This window comes from Saccostrea echinata, unplaced genomic scaffold (genome assembly GCF_033153115.1).
Source record: "Saccostrea echinata isolate AGI-Se365-2 ecotype Australia unplaced genomic scaffold, CSIRO_AGI_Sech_v1 ptg000005l, whole genome shotgun sequence".
Taxonomy (NCBI): Eukaryota; Metazoa; Mollusca; class Bivalvia; order Ostreida; family Ostreidae; genus Saccostrea; species Saccostrea echinata.
Window position 1 is genome coordinate 575,589 of NW_026889754.1, and position 15,268 is coordinate 590,856.

The following is a 15,268-nucleotide window of genomic DNA, read 5'->3' on the forward strand; positions in this document are numbered from 1 at the left end:
TGCGGCCGGGGGAGGGGGGATTACTAAGAAGACATAAAAAATCAAGCAAAAATATAATTATTTATTACGAACGGTTTACAGATCAGGGGACTGTTTTACAAAAGAACTTACGACTAAGACCAAAAAATTAATTCTGCTAATAACTATTTAATTTACATTAAATAGAAAACGGTGTTAATATCTTTAAAAGATGTGTAGAAAGATACTTTTACGCTAGCAATTTTAAACAGAATAATTAATTTTTCAAAATTTTTACAATCAACTGAAGTTTTTGATCTTAGTCGTAAGTTCTTTTGTAAAACGGGCCCCAGTTTAATAAGTGAACTTACTTTAAGATCTAGTGTTTGAATTGTCTGATTTATATATACCTAAGTTTAGGAGGAAAATATTTTTTTTTTTTCATAAAGATATCTTTCTTGGACTATTCCAAGAACAACGCATATTAGTTATGAAACAAGAAATTTAAAATGACTCATGAAATATTCATAGTTTTCATTACTTTATGTAAGAGAGAGGAAATAAAAAACACACCGTTTCAAAACCAAGATCAAGTATTTTGAAGCTTGCACACTTTAACTCTTTGTCACCCAACTTTAAACATCCTTTTGATGTGAGCAAATTTAATGTCTGTTTTTATTTTTAAGACTGACATTAAATGCACTTATGAGAAATGTCCTTTCTTGAAATAACCACTGGTATTTGTAATTAACATTTTAGTACAAGGCCTTTAATTTATAAGAATTATATTTTGAAGGTAACACTGCAGTTGAAAATTTTGTATTTTCTTCTACCCAGTAAATTCAAAGTTTAGATCATGACGCATGAACAAATTTTAAATCTCAAAATCATTTCGTAGGAATTTTTCTTTGAATACTGCTTTATTTTCAGAAAAAATTCCACTAATAGCATATTTTTCCCTTTAAAGAAAAAATCCTCAGAGAAAAAATATGCAAATTTCTTGACAGTATTAAAAAAATGGAAATTCCTAAAGTGAATTTTTAAGTCATTTTTACTTAATTTTATGAAGACTGTCCTATAATTAAAGATGTAACCTCAACAGAATATTATGTTAGAATTCACCAATGAAATAGAAATTAAACTTAAACGCAAAATGAAATTTGAAATTCAAATATTAACTACTAGTTCTAGAGGACAGCGATGTAGCGTGATTAACGCTGTCGCTAATTAAGAGGAATATACCTGTTTGACAAGGGGACTAATCGCTATATGTTTTACACACAGATCTGTCGGGGTGAGCATAAGTATGGTGATTCTGGTCTCTTCTCTAAGTGCATATTTACTTCAATGTATTCACGTAATCTTGTTTTAATGGAGGAAAAAAAAACACCCTGTCAAACTGCTTAATTGAAACCACTATTAGGTTTCTTAAAATAAAAAGAAATTCGAGTGTCATAATTAGTTGGTGTTCCATAAAGATTTAAACTAGCCGTAAAAGTGCTTCACACCCCCTATCCCCCCCCCCCCCCCCCCGCCCCCAGTAACCCGATAATGCATGAAAAGGAACACTTATAGAAAGTAAATCACAGGGAACTACGGAACAATTTGTGGATTCTGGAGAAAAAAAACTTTTTAATTTCATATTTTGTATTGATGTCCACAGTGTTTAATATGTGAAAATTTAAGTGACGTAGATGTAAACAACCAACAAAGATAGAACATTTTTTTAGAAGAACATTTATTTAATAAAATGGATGTTTTCTCAAATGCTGACTAAAGGTCGGCAAAAACAATGAAAAAAAGACAATCAAGGCAAATCATTGGGAAAACTTGTAGACAACTTTACGTTAAAGATTAAAAGTTTATGAGGTAATTTCAAAAAATGAACAGAAAAAAATTGTATTGACCCACAGAACTATTTGAATGGTTTATGTTTTTGTCATATTTCTAGAAATTTTATTTACAATATACTTTGCGCTAAATTTCTGGGAGGGGGGAGGTGCTGTCTTTATAGAGTCTGTGTAAGAAAAAAGATATACAAAAAGTAAGACAGTCAAAGAGTTTTCGCTTTAATAATTTTGTTTTGTTTGTTTTGTTTTTGTAGCTCACCTGAGCCGAAGGCTCAAGTGAGCTTTTCTGATCACATTTTGTCCGTCGTCCGTCTGTCCGTCTGTAAACTTTTCACATTTTCGACTTCTTCTCAAGAACCACTGGGCCAAATTCAACCAAACTTGCCACAAAGTATCCTTGGGTGAAGGGGATTCAAGTTTGTTCAAATGAAGGGCCACGCCCTCTTTCAAGGGGAGATAATTAGGAATTAAAGAAAAAATAATGGCATCATTTAAAAATCTTCTCAAGAACCACTGGGCCAGAAAAGATGAAACTTATGTGGAAAGATCCTCAGGTAGTGTAGATTCAAGTTTGTTCAAATCATGACCCCCAGGGGTAGAGTGGGGCCACAATGGGGGATCAAAGTTTTATATGGAAATATATAGGAAAATGTCTTTAAAAATTTTCTTCTTAAGAACAGCAAAGCCATGATTGGTCATATTTATATGACCCCTGGGGATAGGGTGGGGCCACAATGGGGGATCAAAGTTTTACATAGAAATATATAGGAAAATATCTTTAAAAATCTTCTTCTTAAGCACAGCAAATCAATGATTGGTCATATTTATACGAAAGCATCCTCAGGTAGTGTTGATTCAAATTTATTCAAATCATGACCCCGGGGGTAGGATGGGGCCACAATGGGGGATCAGAGTTTTACAATGAAATACATACAATGGGGGATCAAAGTTTTACATAGAAATATATAGGAAAATATCTTTAAAAATCTTCTTCTTAAGCACAGCAAAGCCATGATTGGTCATATTTATATGGAAGCATCCTCAGGTAGTGTAGATTCAAGTTTGTTCAAATCATGACCCCTGGGGGTAGGATGGGGCCACAATGGGGGATCAAAGTTTTACATAGAAATGTCTATAGGAAAATATCTTTAAAAATCTTCTTCTCAAGATCAGCAAAGCCATGATAGGTCATATTTATATGGAAGTATCTTCAGGTAGTGTAGATTCAAGTTTGTTCAAATCATGACCCCCGGGGGTAGGTTGGGGCCACAATGGGTGATCAAAGTTGACAGAGAGATATATAGGAAAAAATCTTTTTTTCAAGAACAGAAAAGCCATGATTAGTAAAATTTATATGGAGGCAACCTTGGGTAGTGTAGAATGAAATTTGTTCAAATGAAGGACCCCGGGGGTAGGGTGGGGCCACAATGGGGGATCAAATTTTTACAAATGAATATATGGGAAAAAATCTTCTGCTCAAGAACAGCAGTGCCATTTGTTATATTTTTATGAAAGCATCATCAGGTAGTTTAAAATTCACCCCCCCTCCCCCCGTTAACTTTTCAAACACTAAACTGATTTTTGCTTTTTTTTTCCCTAGCCAATGTGCTCAGGTGAGCGATGTGGCCCATGGGCCTCTTTTTTTTTTTTTTTCTTTTTTGGTTAATTTGCTTTATTATTTTTTCTGAGTGGTGGGGATGCTGGTTGGTGTGTGAGGGTGTCGCTGATTTGGGGGGGGGGGGTTCCTATTCACAGGTATGCTATAAATGTATGTTACAGGTGTAAAGTTGGTTGCAGTTAGAAATTCGAGACGGCGCATAGAAAAACGAATTTCTAATCAGTCACTGTCTTATTAAAACTCTCGTTAATTGTGGAGACCAGATTCCCTGCTTGTTTGGTTTACGTTAATTAGTGTACTGCAGAAATCTGTCAAAGACAAGGGGAAGAAACATGGCATTTACACGTGTTTATATAAAAATAATGTAAAATGCATTATACATGAGATAATTTTAGTAACAATTGGACAGCTGTGAATACATTGTATATAGAAGCTTAACAACGCCCTGAATTACTGTGATCTATGTCCATCAGTACAGACACTCGCTATATACATAGCATTATATCCGACACTTCTATTGTTTTAAGGAAATAATATGCGCTTTCGTTTCATGCCAAGGATTTATGACAAATAGGCATTACAGGGGCGGATCTTGGACTTTTAGACAGATTTTGATAGTGGTTCCATATTGTAATTTTATTAAAATGATTTAAAATGCAGCGTTTTCAAAAAACGTTTAAGGTGCAAAATGGCCGACTTCTTATATGTTATCTGTCATGTGAATTTGGTTCATTTAACTTCCATCGTTATCTAGCAATACATATTTAACTTGTTTAAAATGATTCAAATTGCTTAATATCCGTTCATTATACATTGAATACCTTTAAGCCCTTCACCGGTATATGGTGACGTCTCTATATGAGTGAAAAAATTCTCGAATGGGACGTAAAACAACATACAATCAGTCAGTCGATTTTGTACCTTATTTATAACATCAGCTTATGTTTACAAAATAGATAAAGAAAAAAAATCCCAATAAGATTTTCAAAGATTGAGGCACGCATGCTCTGAAGTATCATGATTTCAAAACTACGCTCGCTCCGACGGTCACACCGTCAGAGTATATGACTTGTATTATGACAAATCCTCTCCTACTTACGCGGGGATCAATAGATTTTGTAGAATTGTTTTATTAGCCACCGCAGAGTTAGCCACCGCAGAGGTGGAAGAAAAGAAACCCAAAACCAAAAAATTCACAATAAAACAGACTGACTCGTGAGTTTAATTTGTTTCTTGTGAAATAAAAACGAAAAAGAAGCTTCCAATCCACCCTGAATAATAAGTCTTAAGAATGTTTTATGCAAACAGAACAACACAATTTATGAGATGGGTGGATATAATTGAACAAAATATCACAGAGGTAGCTATTGCACTGTTCCCATAGCAACAAAAACAACAAATTTCTTGAGCCAATCAAAAGATTATGATTTACATTATTTAATTTTCTAGCTTCATAGTTCCTCGTAAAGACGTACAGAGACAGAGAGAAAACCCTCACTTCTGGAGGTTCTAATGACAGCAGTAAATAACTACTTCCTGTCATTTCTTTGTACAACCTCTATAACTCTATAACTAATGATTGCAATATAATGTATAAAACATACAATTCTGAAAGTAAAAAAGTATTACTTTCAAAATAAGTGCCTGGTAGCTTAATTTATATCTTTAGGTGCCATTTTCAATAAAAATATTAATCTTTCAAATCGGGATTAGGCAACAGAGTTTTTGAGAAAAAACACATGCATCGGGTTCTTCTTTCCAAAAGCCAAACAATATAGTAGAATAAAAAAGCATTTTTCCTCTCAATGAAATTCATGATTTGAAAATTCTAAATCAAAACATTCCTTATTGTTCCAGCATAAAACAATTCCCACACGGCATCTTGAACTTTAACGTTTATGACGTCATCAGGTAGCCTTTGTTTTTCTGGATCTTGCGCTGAATACTGGTGTTCCTTTAAATGAGGGGTTCCGAATTTCCTTCACCGGAACCATGTACTGAGGCTTATATCCGGTGAACAAATTAAATCCCTCACGATTGTAAACCTTGCTGTCCACGTTTGAAGATGGCGCTACAGGTGCGGATCCTATTAATGTTGAGCTGATGCCAAGTCGTGGGGCTGATGGAGACGGTTTTGGCTCGGAATCAGAAATAGATTCATTTGTACCCCTGGCAAGAACCATTCCGGCTGGAATGTATTTTTCCGGATTTATCGGTTTTTCTTTCTTTTCTGGTTTTGGGTTTTTCAACAGTGAATTTGAAATGACTTTATCTGTCGTGTTTCTCTCAATGTAAGAGATGGGCGTTTCCTTTAAGGTGCTCTGTACAATAGGTGGCGTTGTTGATTTTATTTCCGGTATATGTCCTGGAACTCCAGAACTGAGTTTCATCGGATGTGGAGGAGCTTTTAATGAATTGTCCGAGAACCCAGCAATGTCGATGTACACTTGACCTAGCGAGTTTACAGGTGGACGATAAGTTGGGATCGGTCGCTCAGTTGCTCTCAGTCTGAACTCCGAGCTGAATTCATATGGCTTAGGAGGTTCCATTATGGCTCGGCTGTGTCCTATATCGTGATAGATCTTACTGATGCTCAACATTGATTTGCTTGAACTTTGACCTAACGAACTTTGTCCTAACCACTCACGTCTAACTGGCTGAGACTCAAAGGCGCTTGCTTTAGGGTGGCCGTAATCGATTATACCGAGGTTCGCCGCGTTGTATTGAAGTGGAGCAGTTCCGCTGTACATGTTACTTCCGGGGTCTTTTCCACCTCCTGTGAGACTAAAGGAACTTCCTGATTTTGGCATAGGGCGAATCATTCCGGTCTCAAACTGATTTGAGGGGTTTAATTCCTGGGGAGCCGATCGACCAGCCATTGGATCATAAACATTCTTCCCATACCCGTTGTGTTTGTAATCGATTGAATTTACGGGATTCACGTTCCTGTCTGGTCCTTGTTGCTCGCTCTTCTTGACAGGATCTGTCTGACTTGCCGTTTTCTTGTTGGGACTAGGTGGATTTATCTCCCCTTTCTGGTTAACATCCGGGTCCCTGACTGGTGCGGAGGTTACTGTCAGTCGTAGATTACTATTCCTATTTACAGCTGGTGTTAGTCTAGGACTTTGTTGTTGTGGACCTGCAAAGGTAGATTCCGGAAGTCCAGTGCTCATTGTTTCCTTTGTCGTGGTATATTTCACTTTTGGTCCCTCTCTCCCCACCTCTTCTGGCGGACTACGTTGAAAATTTTGCATTTTAGGTTTTTGTACTGTCCTGATTTTTGACGTCTGTAGACTTTGAGATGCAAAGCCTTCTGTTTCCAATGGTGTTATCTTCAGAGCCCCGTTGTGATTCTGACTTTCTCGGATTTTAAACGTGTTTAAATTTGCTTTTCTTACAACATTTGAACCATCCACAGAAGGCCTAATTTGCTTAACCCTTTGTATCACGCCTGCTGTGGTTTTTTGCTGTTCATTGATCACCTCCGGTACACGACGATTTGGAAGATCAAGAGGTGTTCTCTGCGGGATTTTAACTTCAGGATATTGTTTACCCTTTTCTTGTGGCCTGGTTTGCTTTCCTGGATTTTTTGGTTTAAGATTGTAATTTCCGGGTCTTTCAATTCTGACTTCCGGTGATTGCACATTTGGTCTAGTTTGTTTAAATGTTCCTTGACCGCCTTGAACTTTTGGATCCATGTTCCAAGGTTCAGAACCGGTGCCACCAAGTCCTTGAACTGCTGGTTTTACTTGAGAGGTTCTCGGTTGAGTTTCTGGCTTCCGAACATCAAACGGCCGAGAGTTTTGAACTTCCGGACCACTGGTTTGAACTCGACGAGGTATAGCCCCTGACTGATTATCTATTACACTATTTCTTTTTCTAATTTTTTCCATGTTAAAAGGAAGAATTTTATAGCTACCAAAGACGCTTGGCTTGAACTTGACGGCGCTTCCTGGAAGCAAGTTAGCTTTATCTGAAGGAATTCCGTGCATTATGTTCTCTACTCCCGAACTCTTAGTTTCAGATTTTACGTAAGGGGGCTCAGTTGTGTAACTGTAAGCATCATTATTTTGAGATGGTTCATGTACCAGTTCATTATAAATAGTATTCTCATGACCCACATCATAATGGCCGCCACTGTGATCGTACGGGAGAATTTGTACGGCGCTGTGTGACTGTCCGACACTATAGGGGCGGATCTCAATAAGATTCAAGGAGTGGGGATCAATGTGGCTTATTGGATCTCCGCGTACTTGGTGTTCTTGTTTTAATGGTGTTTGGATCGCTTCAGGAACAGTATGAATGGACTGCGATCCCTCGAAAACAGGTATCATACATACTCTTCCACATCCGTTAAAACAGCACTTCCTTCCGACCAGGCACTCACTATCTGCATGACATTCGTCTTGACAGACTCCTCGGCTCCGGAGCTGTGGACAAAGACCATCGCGAACGTCGTATAATGGAGTTGTCTGATATAGAGGAACGTTGTATAAATTGTTAGATCCCCCACCATTAGTATTAGATCCGCCATCTGGGTTGTTTAGACGGTATTGTCTACTGGGAGGGTTATCATATCGAGTGTTAGTTCCCCCTTTTCGCTGTTGCTGAAGTGTACTTTGAACTTCGTATGTATTTTGTGACTGTGACGGGCTATTATATGGAATATTTGGTTGAATTTCTGGGTTGTTTAACTGATGATTAAGTCCACCTGTATCAGGAGTATACTGGTTGTGGACACGTGGATGTCCTTGTTGTGAATTAAATCTTCCGTTTTGTTGGTTGTAATGGTTAGATCCACTTGCTGGTTGATAATTAGATCCGCGATTCTGTTGACTATTTTGAATAAGTTCTGAAGCCTGTTGTATCGGCTGATCATATGTTGCACCATTAAATCCGCTTCTTGGGTCACTTTGTTGATTACTAGTTCCTGCAACAGATGCATCATAGCCGGGGTAACCGCCAGAAGAATTATGAGGCGCGTTGTAAGCTCCTCCCATAGGAAAAGAATGCTGGTTGTTTGAAGGATTTGATGCGCCTACAGGACTAGAATGCTGACCTGGACCTGGATGAGTATTTGATCCACCTGTAGGATCAGAATACTGGTTATTTGGAGGACCTGACTGGGTATTTGATCCGCCCACAGGGTGCGAATAATGGTTATTTGGAGGATTCGGCTGAACATGTGATCCCCCTAATGGGTTAACATTCTGGTTATTTTGAAGACCTGATTGAATATTTGATCCGCCTACAGGATTAGAGAACTCATTATTTGGTGGACCTGACTGAACATTAGATCCACCTAAGGGGTCCGTGTACTGGTTACTAGGAGGACCTGATTGAACATAAGATCCGCCGACAGGATTAGAATACTGATTAGATCTTCCATACAAGGGCTGCCCCTGTGATGGATTATCGTAAGAGTCATATTGAGGAATCGGTGAGTAGCTTTGTTGATTGTTGTTTACGTTTGCAGGATTATATCCGCCCATCGGAATATTTGATCCGCCCAGGGGATAATTACCGTGATACCCTTGTTGAACATGTGGATCTCCGATTGGATTGTTGTTTTGAGGTTGTCCAGAATACATATTCGTATTATGATTTTGGCCTCCCATAACTCTAGGTGATATGGTGCTCGATCCACCCGCTGGAATATTATGCTGAAATCCTTGTTGGTTGTGAAATCCGCCATTGGTATTGCTATCATATGGCTGTCCATTAGAACCGGGTGAATAATTGTTAAAATGTCTTGAGGGATTTGCAAATTCCGGAGGTGGCTGATTTCTAGGCCCACCTCTGAAATTCCTTTGTAGAATTTCCCTGTTAACGGGGTTGGAAGGTGGATTATTTGTACCACCCATAGAGTAATAATTCTGATTTGGTGCACTGTTAGATCCACCTCTTGGACTGTTTTGATTAGATTCGCCCGTTGATCCTCGGAGAAAGCTAAAAGGAATGGGTCTATTGTTTAAGTCTGCTCTGCTCATATTGCGACTGTTAGAACTGGGTCCCCCAACTGGATTAATATTCTGGTTAGGTGGTTGATTCTGTTGGTTATGGAGTCCACCGCTAGGTGGCGCTTCAGTGCTCTGTGAATTGTTAATGTTAGCATGAGATCCGTTTATTTGAGAAGAAAGGGCTTCTGGAACCATTTCTGGTTTATTTGTGATCTGTTCAGTGGGTGCTGAACTCACAAGATTGATCGCCGGGATTTCCGGCGCAGTGCATTTTTTACCGCAGCCATTAAGGCAACATTTCTTCATTCCTGCACAGTCATTATCATCACCACAAGCATCCGGGCATTTCTTTGACGTCATCAAAACAACAGATGGACAAAGCCCCGGTTTGGCAGCATTTCTTTTTGCCGAGTACTTTACACTGTTTTGTGCCGGAAGTGCTGAATTCTGAATGATTTGCCCGGAAGGAGCGGAAGGATTTCTGGCGCCATATCTTGACGGTGATACGTACATGTTTGAAGGAGTCCCTGCTCCATGAAAACCCTGGCCGTAAACCGGAAGTACAAACCAAGAAATCACTAAAAAAGGAGAGAAAGTCTGTTAAGAAGGCTTTTGTATCTTTTTGAATTATTTGTATTAATCTAAGAAGGAAAACACATGAAGTTATGTGACGAGGCCCTAGTAGCATAAATCATAATACTCTGATATTCCTAGCTAAAATCCAGCCGGAATACTAGGGAAATTTTTTGTTATATACATTTAGTATAAATGTAAACGCAAAAGTTTTGTCGATAGAGACATAAAACTTGTTTAATTTTGTTTTGTTTTGTTTTGTTTTCTTGGGAGGGGGGTCTGTTTTGTTTTTTGGGAGGGGGGTCTGTTTTGTTTTTTTTTTTTTGTTTTTTTTTTTGGGTAGGGTCTGTTTTTGAGTCGCGTTTATCTCAGGAGAAAAGGAATATTAAATAATTCTATCCTTAAAAATAAACCTGTATATATATATATATTTATATATATATATTTATGTATGTTTCAGCATGAGATATAAATTATATATAAAGCGATGTTTTAATTATGTAAATGAGGAGCTAAATGATGGCACTGTCACAGATTTTCCCTTCGCTGAATTAACGTACAGCCATTAGAGAGAGAGGGTGACGCTGTAACGTTATAATTAACATGACGGATTCTAATTCACTGGTTTTCTTCTCCGTGGTTCCCTGTTACATAGTTTATATTAATAAATACGATTTAAATTTCCGCTGTAAACAAACCTCAGACTTGCCTTATTGTTTTGATTTATTTTTTTTTTTTAATTTTTTTTTCTTTCCTAACGTTTTGGTAAAATATCTTGATATACATTCAGAAATTGAGGGGAAAAAAATCAACCCTTTATATATATTTAGCCCGTACCGAATTTCATGTATTGGACAAGCCCTTATTATTTTAGCCTACTCAAAAGTTAATGCCGACATGTTAATGTTAATGTTTAAAATAAAAGAAATTACAGCTATTAAGACATGAACTCTTTTTTTAAAAAAAAATGAATTATTTATGATTATATTTCCTTTATTTTACACATAAAGCCATAAAATGCTGCTTAAAACAAATTTAAATGCATTTTTCACAAAACACATTTTCAACTTAAGATTAAATTTATAAATGTAAAGGGTCGAGCACATAGAAATAAATGTAACCAAATGGTTAGTAATTCTGTGATCTTGTTTTAAACTTCATAATTATTTCTTAATCTTGTGTGAGATATTTTCTCTTGACTTTCTTCTATTCTTTATATCACTGCGAGATCAGAACAAGTCTCTGTATTCCATCACTATTTAGACCAAGCCACACTTTGTAACATCTGTCACCTTAAGATGGATTTCCGAGTTTTAATTTGCTTAACAACTTGTAGTAACGTGCTCTTACTAATTAGATTTTAATTTTTAAAAGTGAAAAGTTGAGGTTACGTCTGATGTTGTGACACGACACGACCAGCGTTACTGTTAATATTCGTTATGTACGTGAGGCTTTCTTATCTAATGAAAACAAACAATTTACTTTACAAAATAATTTATCAAAAATTCAAAAGACGCTTTAATTCAGTATTAGTGAGAAAACATTGTTTTTTTTCACTCCACATCTGTCATAAAGATTCATTTTTATGAAATTAAGAAAAGATTGAAATCATAATACTCGGTTTTAATTTTCTCCGGTAGATATGTTACTTCAAGACTTTGTGAGGTTTTCGAGGACAGTAAACTAACTTCGAGTCAATGATAATTTTATTACTTAAGAATTCGTTTTTTATATGCGCTGTATTGTTTTCAATGTTACATCATGTGCTGTTAAAATTAGAAATTTGTTAACTGCTGCAAAACATGAATTAAAAATATCAAGTTTAAGACAGTCCACTGTTGACCTTGTAGAAACACGACCTTGAGAATTAATTCATTAATTCTAAATGATTAAATCACTGATTCTTAATGAATGGAGAATTAAGGCTTATTTTAAAAAATTGTAAGCGATTAAAATGATTAAAAATAAAACACATGACCAAGTCCTATTTGTTTTTTAACTTGACTTAGTAAAATAAATTTAATACAGAACAAATTATCATAGATTAAAAAGAAACTAAATTTTAAGAATCTTGTATGATTGTGAACAATTCCAAGAAACAATTTTTATTATAGAAAGCTAAATAGCTTTTAGCGGAGAGAGAGAGAGAGAGAGATTACTTACCAGATAAAACAAAGAATCTCCAATATATAAGCTGATTGTCTGATACATCCATTTTTCTATGGAGGAAAAAAAATAAAATAAAATAAAGTATGCATAAATATTTACCATAGCATCTAGGAAAATCTTTTAAGGAATTTGTAGCATCCTTTTAAAATTGAAATCATGCATTGAAAATAAAACAATTGCAAGTAAAATTTTAGGGCAAAGATCAAGTGAGCATAATTCTAAATATAGACAAAGATAAATAACGAGATAGATAAATAGAGATAAATATATAAATACCTTCACTCCGGTCTAGTGAGAGGTGAATGCATATTCCGCACTAACGCGGGGTTTTCTATTTATATATTCTTCACGCTTCGTTGGCTTTTAATATTTTTTGATAATATGCTACATAGCTCAGGTGAAATTAAAGTCAGGAGGAAAATAAACCGCACTATGTACATGTATTTCAATTTTTTTTCTTTCAATTTGATTTATTCGATGATAATTTAAAACAGCTAACTGATTTCTTTAGAGTGAGAGTGTTTAGCTAACCTTAATCAAACGCTCAAGAGAGTTTTTCTGATCACAACTTGTCCAATGTCTGTCGTTGTAAATGTAAGCTTCACTTTATAGTGTTGATTTAAGTTTGTTCAAATCATGCCCCCCCCCCCCCCAGGAGTAGGATCTTCTTCTCAAGAGCAGTAAATCCATGATGAGGAAGATATGGAAGCAGCCTCAGACGGTGTAGATTCAAGTTTGTTGAAGTCATGACCCCTAGGGGTGGGGCTGGGCCACAATAGGAGATAATGAATACTTCATAGTAAAACATGTATATGGGAAAATATCTTAAAAACCTTCCCCAAAAGAACACAGAACCCGTGATTAGTCATATTAATATGCATGTATACCAGATAGTGCTGATTCAATATTGTACAAATCATGATTCAGGGGTTGAATGGGGCCACAATAGGCGATCAAATTTTAACATAGAAAAATATAAGAAAAAATCTTCTTCTTAAGAACAAAAAAGCTATTATTAGTCACATGGAGACATATTCTGGTTATATAGATTCAAATTTGTTAAGAGCATAGCCCCGGGGGGTAGGTCGGGCCCATAATAGAGATCAGTTTTACATAGGAATATGTAAGAATTTTTTTTGAAATATTTCCTATTATGAAAAGCAAAGTTATGGCTAGCCGTATTGTCATGGAGAAAAACTTACAGTTTTTCAATATACTTATTTATCTCTGAAATATGTAATTATTACAGTTAATTTTTCATTATTTGAAATATATTTTATAATAAATTTAATTATTACAGAATTTAATGTTTTATTGATTTTTATGCTTAAAAAAAAATGTTTTCGGAAATTTTTATATATTTTATTTTAGCTTTTGTCTGATTACTCTGAAGTGTCATCTTATTTATTGCACATGTCAACTTTATTTTATCGGGTATGCCAAACTTCAGGTTTCTCTGTTCCTCTGATAAAAAGTTTTTCTAACGTGGGCTTCACAAGATTTTTTGGGGTAATTTTGTTGTAAATGTTTTTATAGCATCCATTTGATATAGTCCATGAGTGATAAGTTCTTTGTTAAGAACTTGAACTTGAACTTTATTCTCATAACTGACAAAAGAGTGAAGAGAAGATATGTACAGTATAATAAACAGAAAATATTACATGCCTGAAGAAGGGGTAACAGAGTATGTCAACCAAGAGAGCCAACTCTCTCAATTATAATATCTAACAATTTACAAATTTTGCTAAGTTGATTAGTATTGGTTACATTAAAAAGCATTTCAAATTTCAAAACATTTGGATTCAAATGAAAATACTTTGACAAATACATAACTCTTGAGTTCTTTATAGACACATCAGTACATTTAAATAAATAATGAAATTCATCCCCAATTTCGTTGCTGTTACATAATTTACAAATTCTATTTTCTCTAGGGATGTTAAACCATCTACCAGTCTCAATTGGTAATTTTGTATTCCCAGTTCTAAATAAACAATATTTCTTGGATTGTTTAGGAGGCAAATTCAACAAATAGTCTTCAAAGATTAATGATTTTTTAAAAATTCTATAGTTCAAACCTTTAGGGGAAGTTTGTACATCACTAAACCATGTTTGCTTAAACTGATCTGAGAGAGTGGTATATACCTTATTTTTTAGCCAAGATATATTAATTGAATTTTCATACCACACATAAGTCAATCCTTTTTCATACAAGTCAGCTTTAAAAATTTCCCCTCCAAATTTTTTATACAGCCTTTTTGCTTTCCTAAAGTTTTGTCGAGCATTTTTACAATCTTTTGTGAACCAAGGTTTCTTATATTTAAAATTTGTTTTCTTACATGTATTTGTATAAAATGTTTTCTTGCCAAAGGTCTCTTTAGCACTTGATACCAATATGTCACTTATTCTTTCGACAACGTTATCTATAAAATCTGATGTGACTTTTCCTGCTATAGTGTTCCTGATTTCATGTTCTAATAGTGTGATAGCATTTATTTTGTCTTTTATAAAGTAATGAAATGTTTCTTGCTTCTCAGGAATCCAATTTTTAGCAATCTCTTGTGTTTGTTTTTGTGGGTTATTTAATTTAGAAGCGTGTTCTTTTTCAAAGGCTAGTAAAACCTCCACAGGATTATGAACATCAGATAATAGGGTAGAGAATGTTAATATTCTAAAATCAGAAACATATCTTAAAAATTCAAAATTTGCAATACAATAGTCTACAACACTAGTTTGTTTACATGTACATTCACCATTTGGGTCACCCTTGGATCTACCATTGAGAATAAAAATATTACAATGTTTACAAATATCAATAAGTTTTTTCCCATACTGGTTTACAATCATATCTCTTGAATTTCTTACCATTGAAAAACCATATTTTTCAAGACATCTTATATCAATTTGATCAACAGCCCAATTAAAATCAGTATCAGACACACGATCATGGGTTTGAACAAAAGGTTCATCACAATCATTAAATTCTTTCAGATTTGAGACTCTACTGTTAAAGTCACCAAGTAAGCAAATACATTTATTCTCTGTAGATAGATTAAAAATTTCATTTTCAATCTCTTCAAATATTTCACTAGATGAAAATCTGGAGTTTACAGGTGGTATATAGACTGTACCTATTAATA

At 35.3% G+C, this 15,268-nt stretch overlaps 1 protein-coding gene across 1 annotated transcript; it reads right to left on the minus strand.

Annotated features, from left to right (window-relative positions):
• Window positions 1-4,847: 4,847 nt before the first annotated feature.
• Window positions 4,848-12,174, minus strand: LOC133179761 (uncharacterized). The gene is made up of 2 exons (XM_061314454.1): window positions 12,123-12,174; window positions 4,848-9,964 (listed from the first exon to the last, which is right to left on the minus strand). The coding sequence occupies exons 1-2, from the start codon at window positions 12,172-12,174 to the stop codon at window positions 5,334-5,336; spliced, it is 4,683 nt and encodes a 1,560-aa protein (XP_061170438.1). The 3' UTR covers window positions 4,848-5,333.
• Window positions 12,175-15,268: the final 3,094 nt, after the last annotated feature.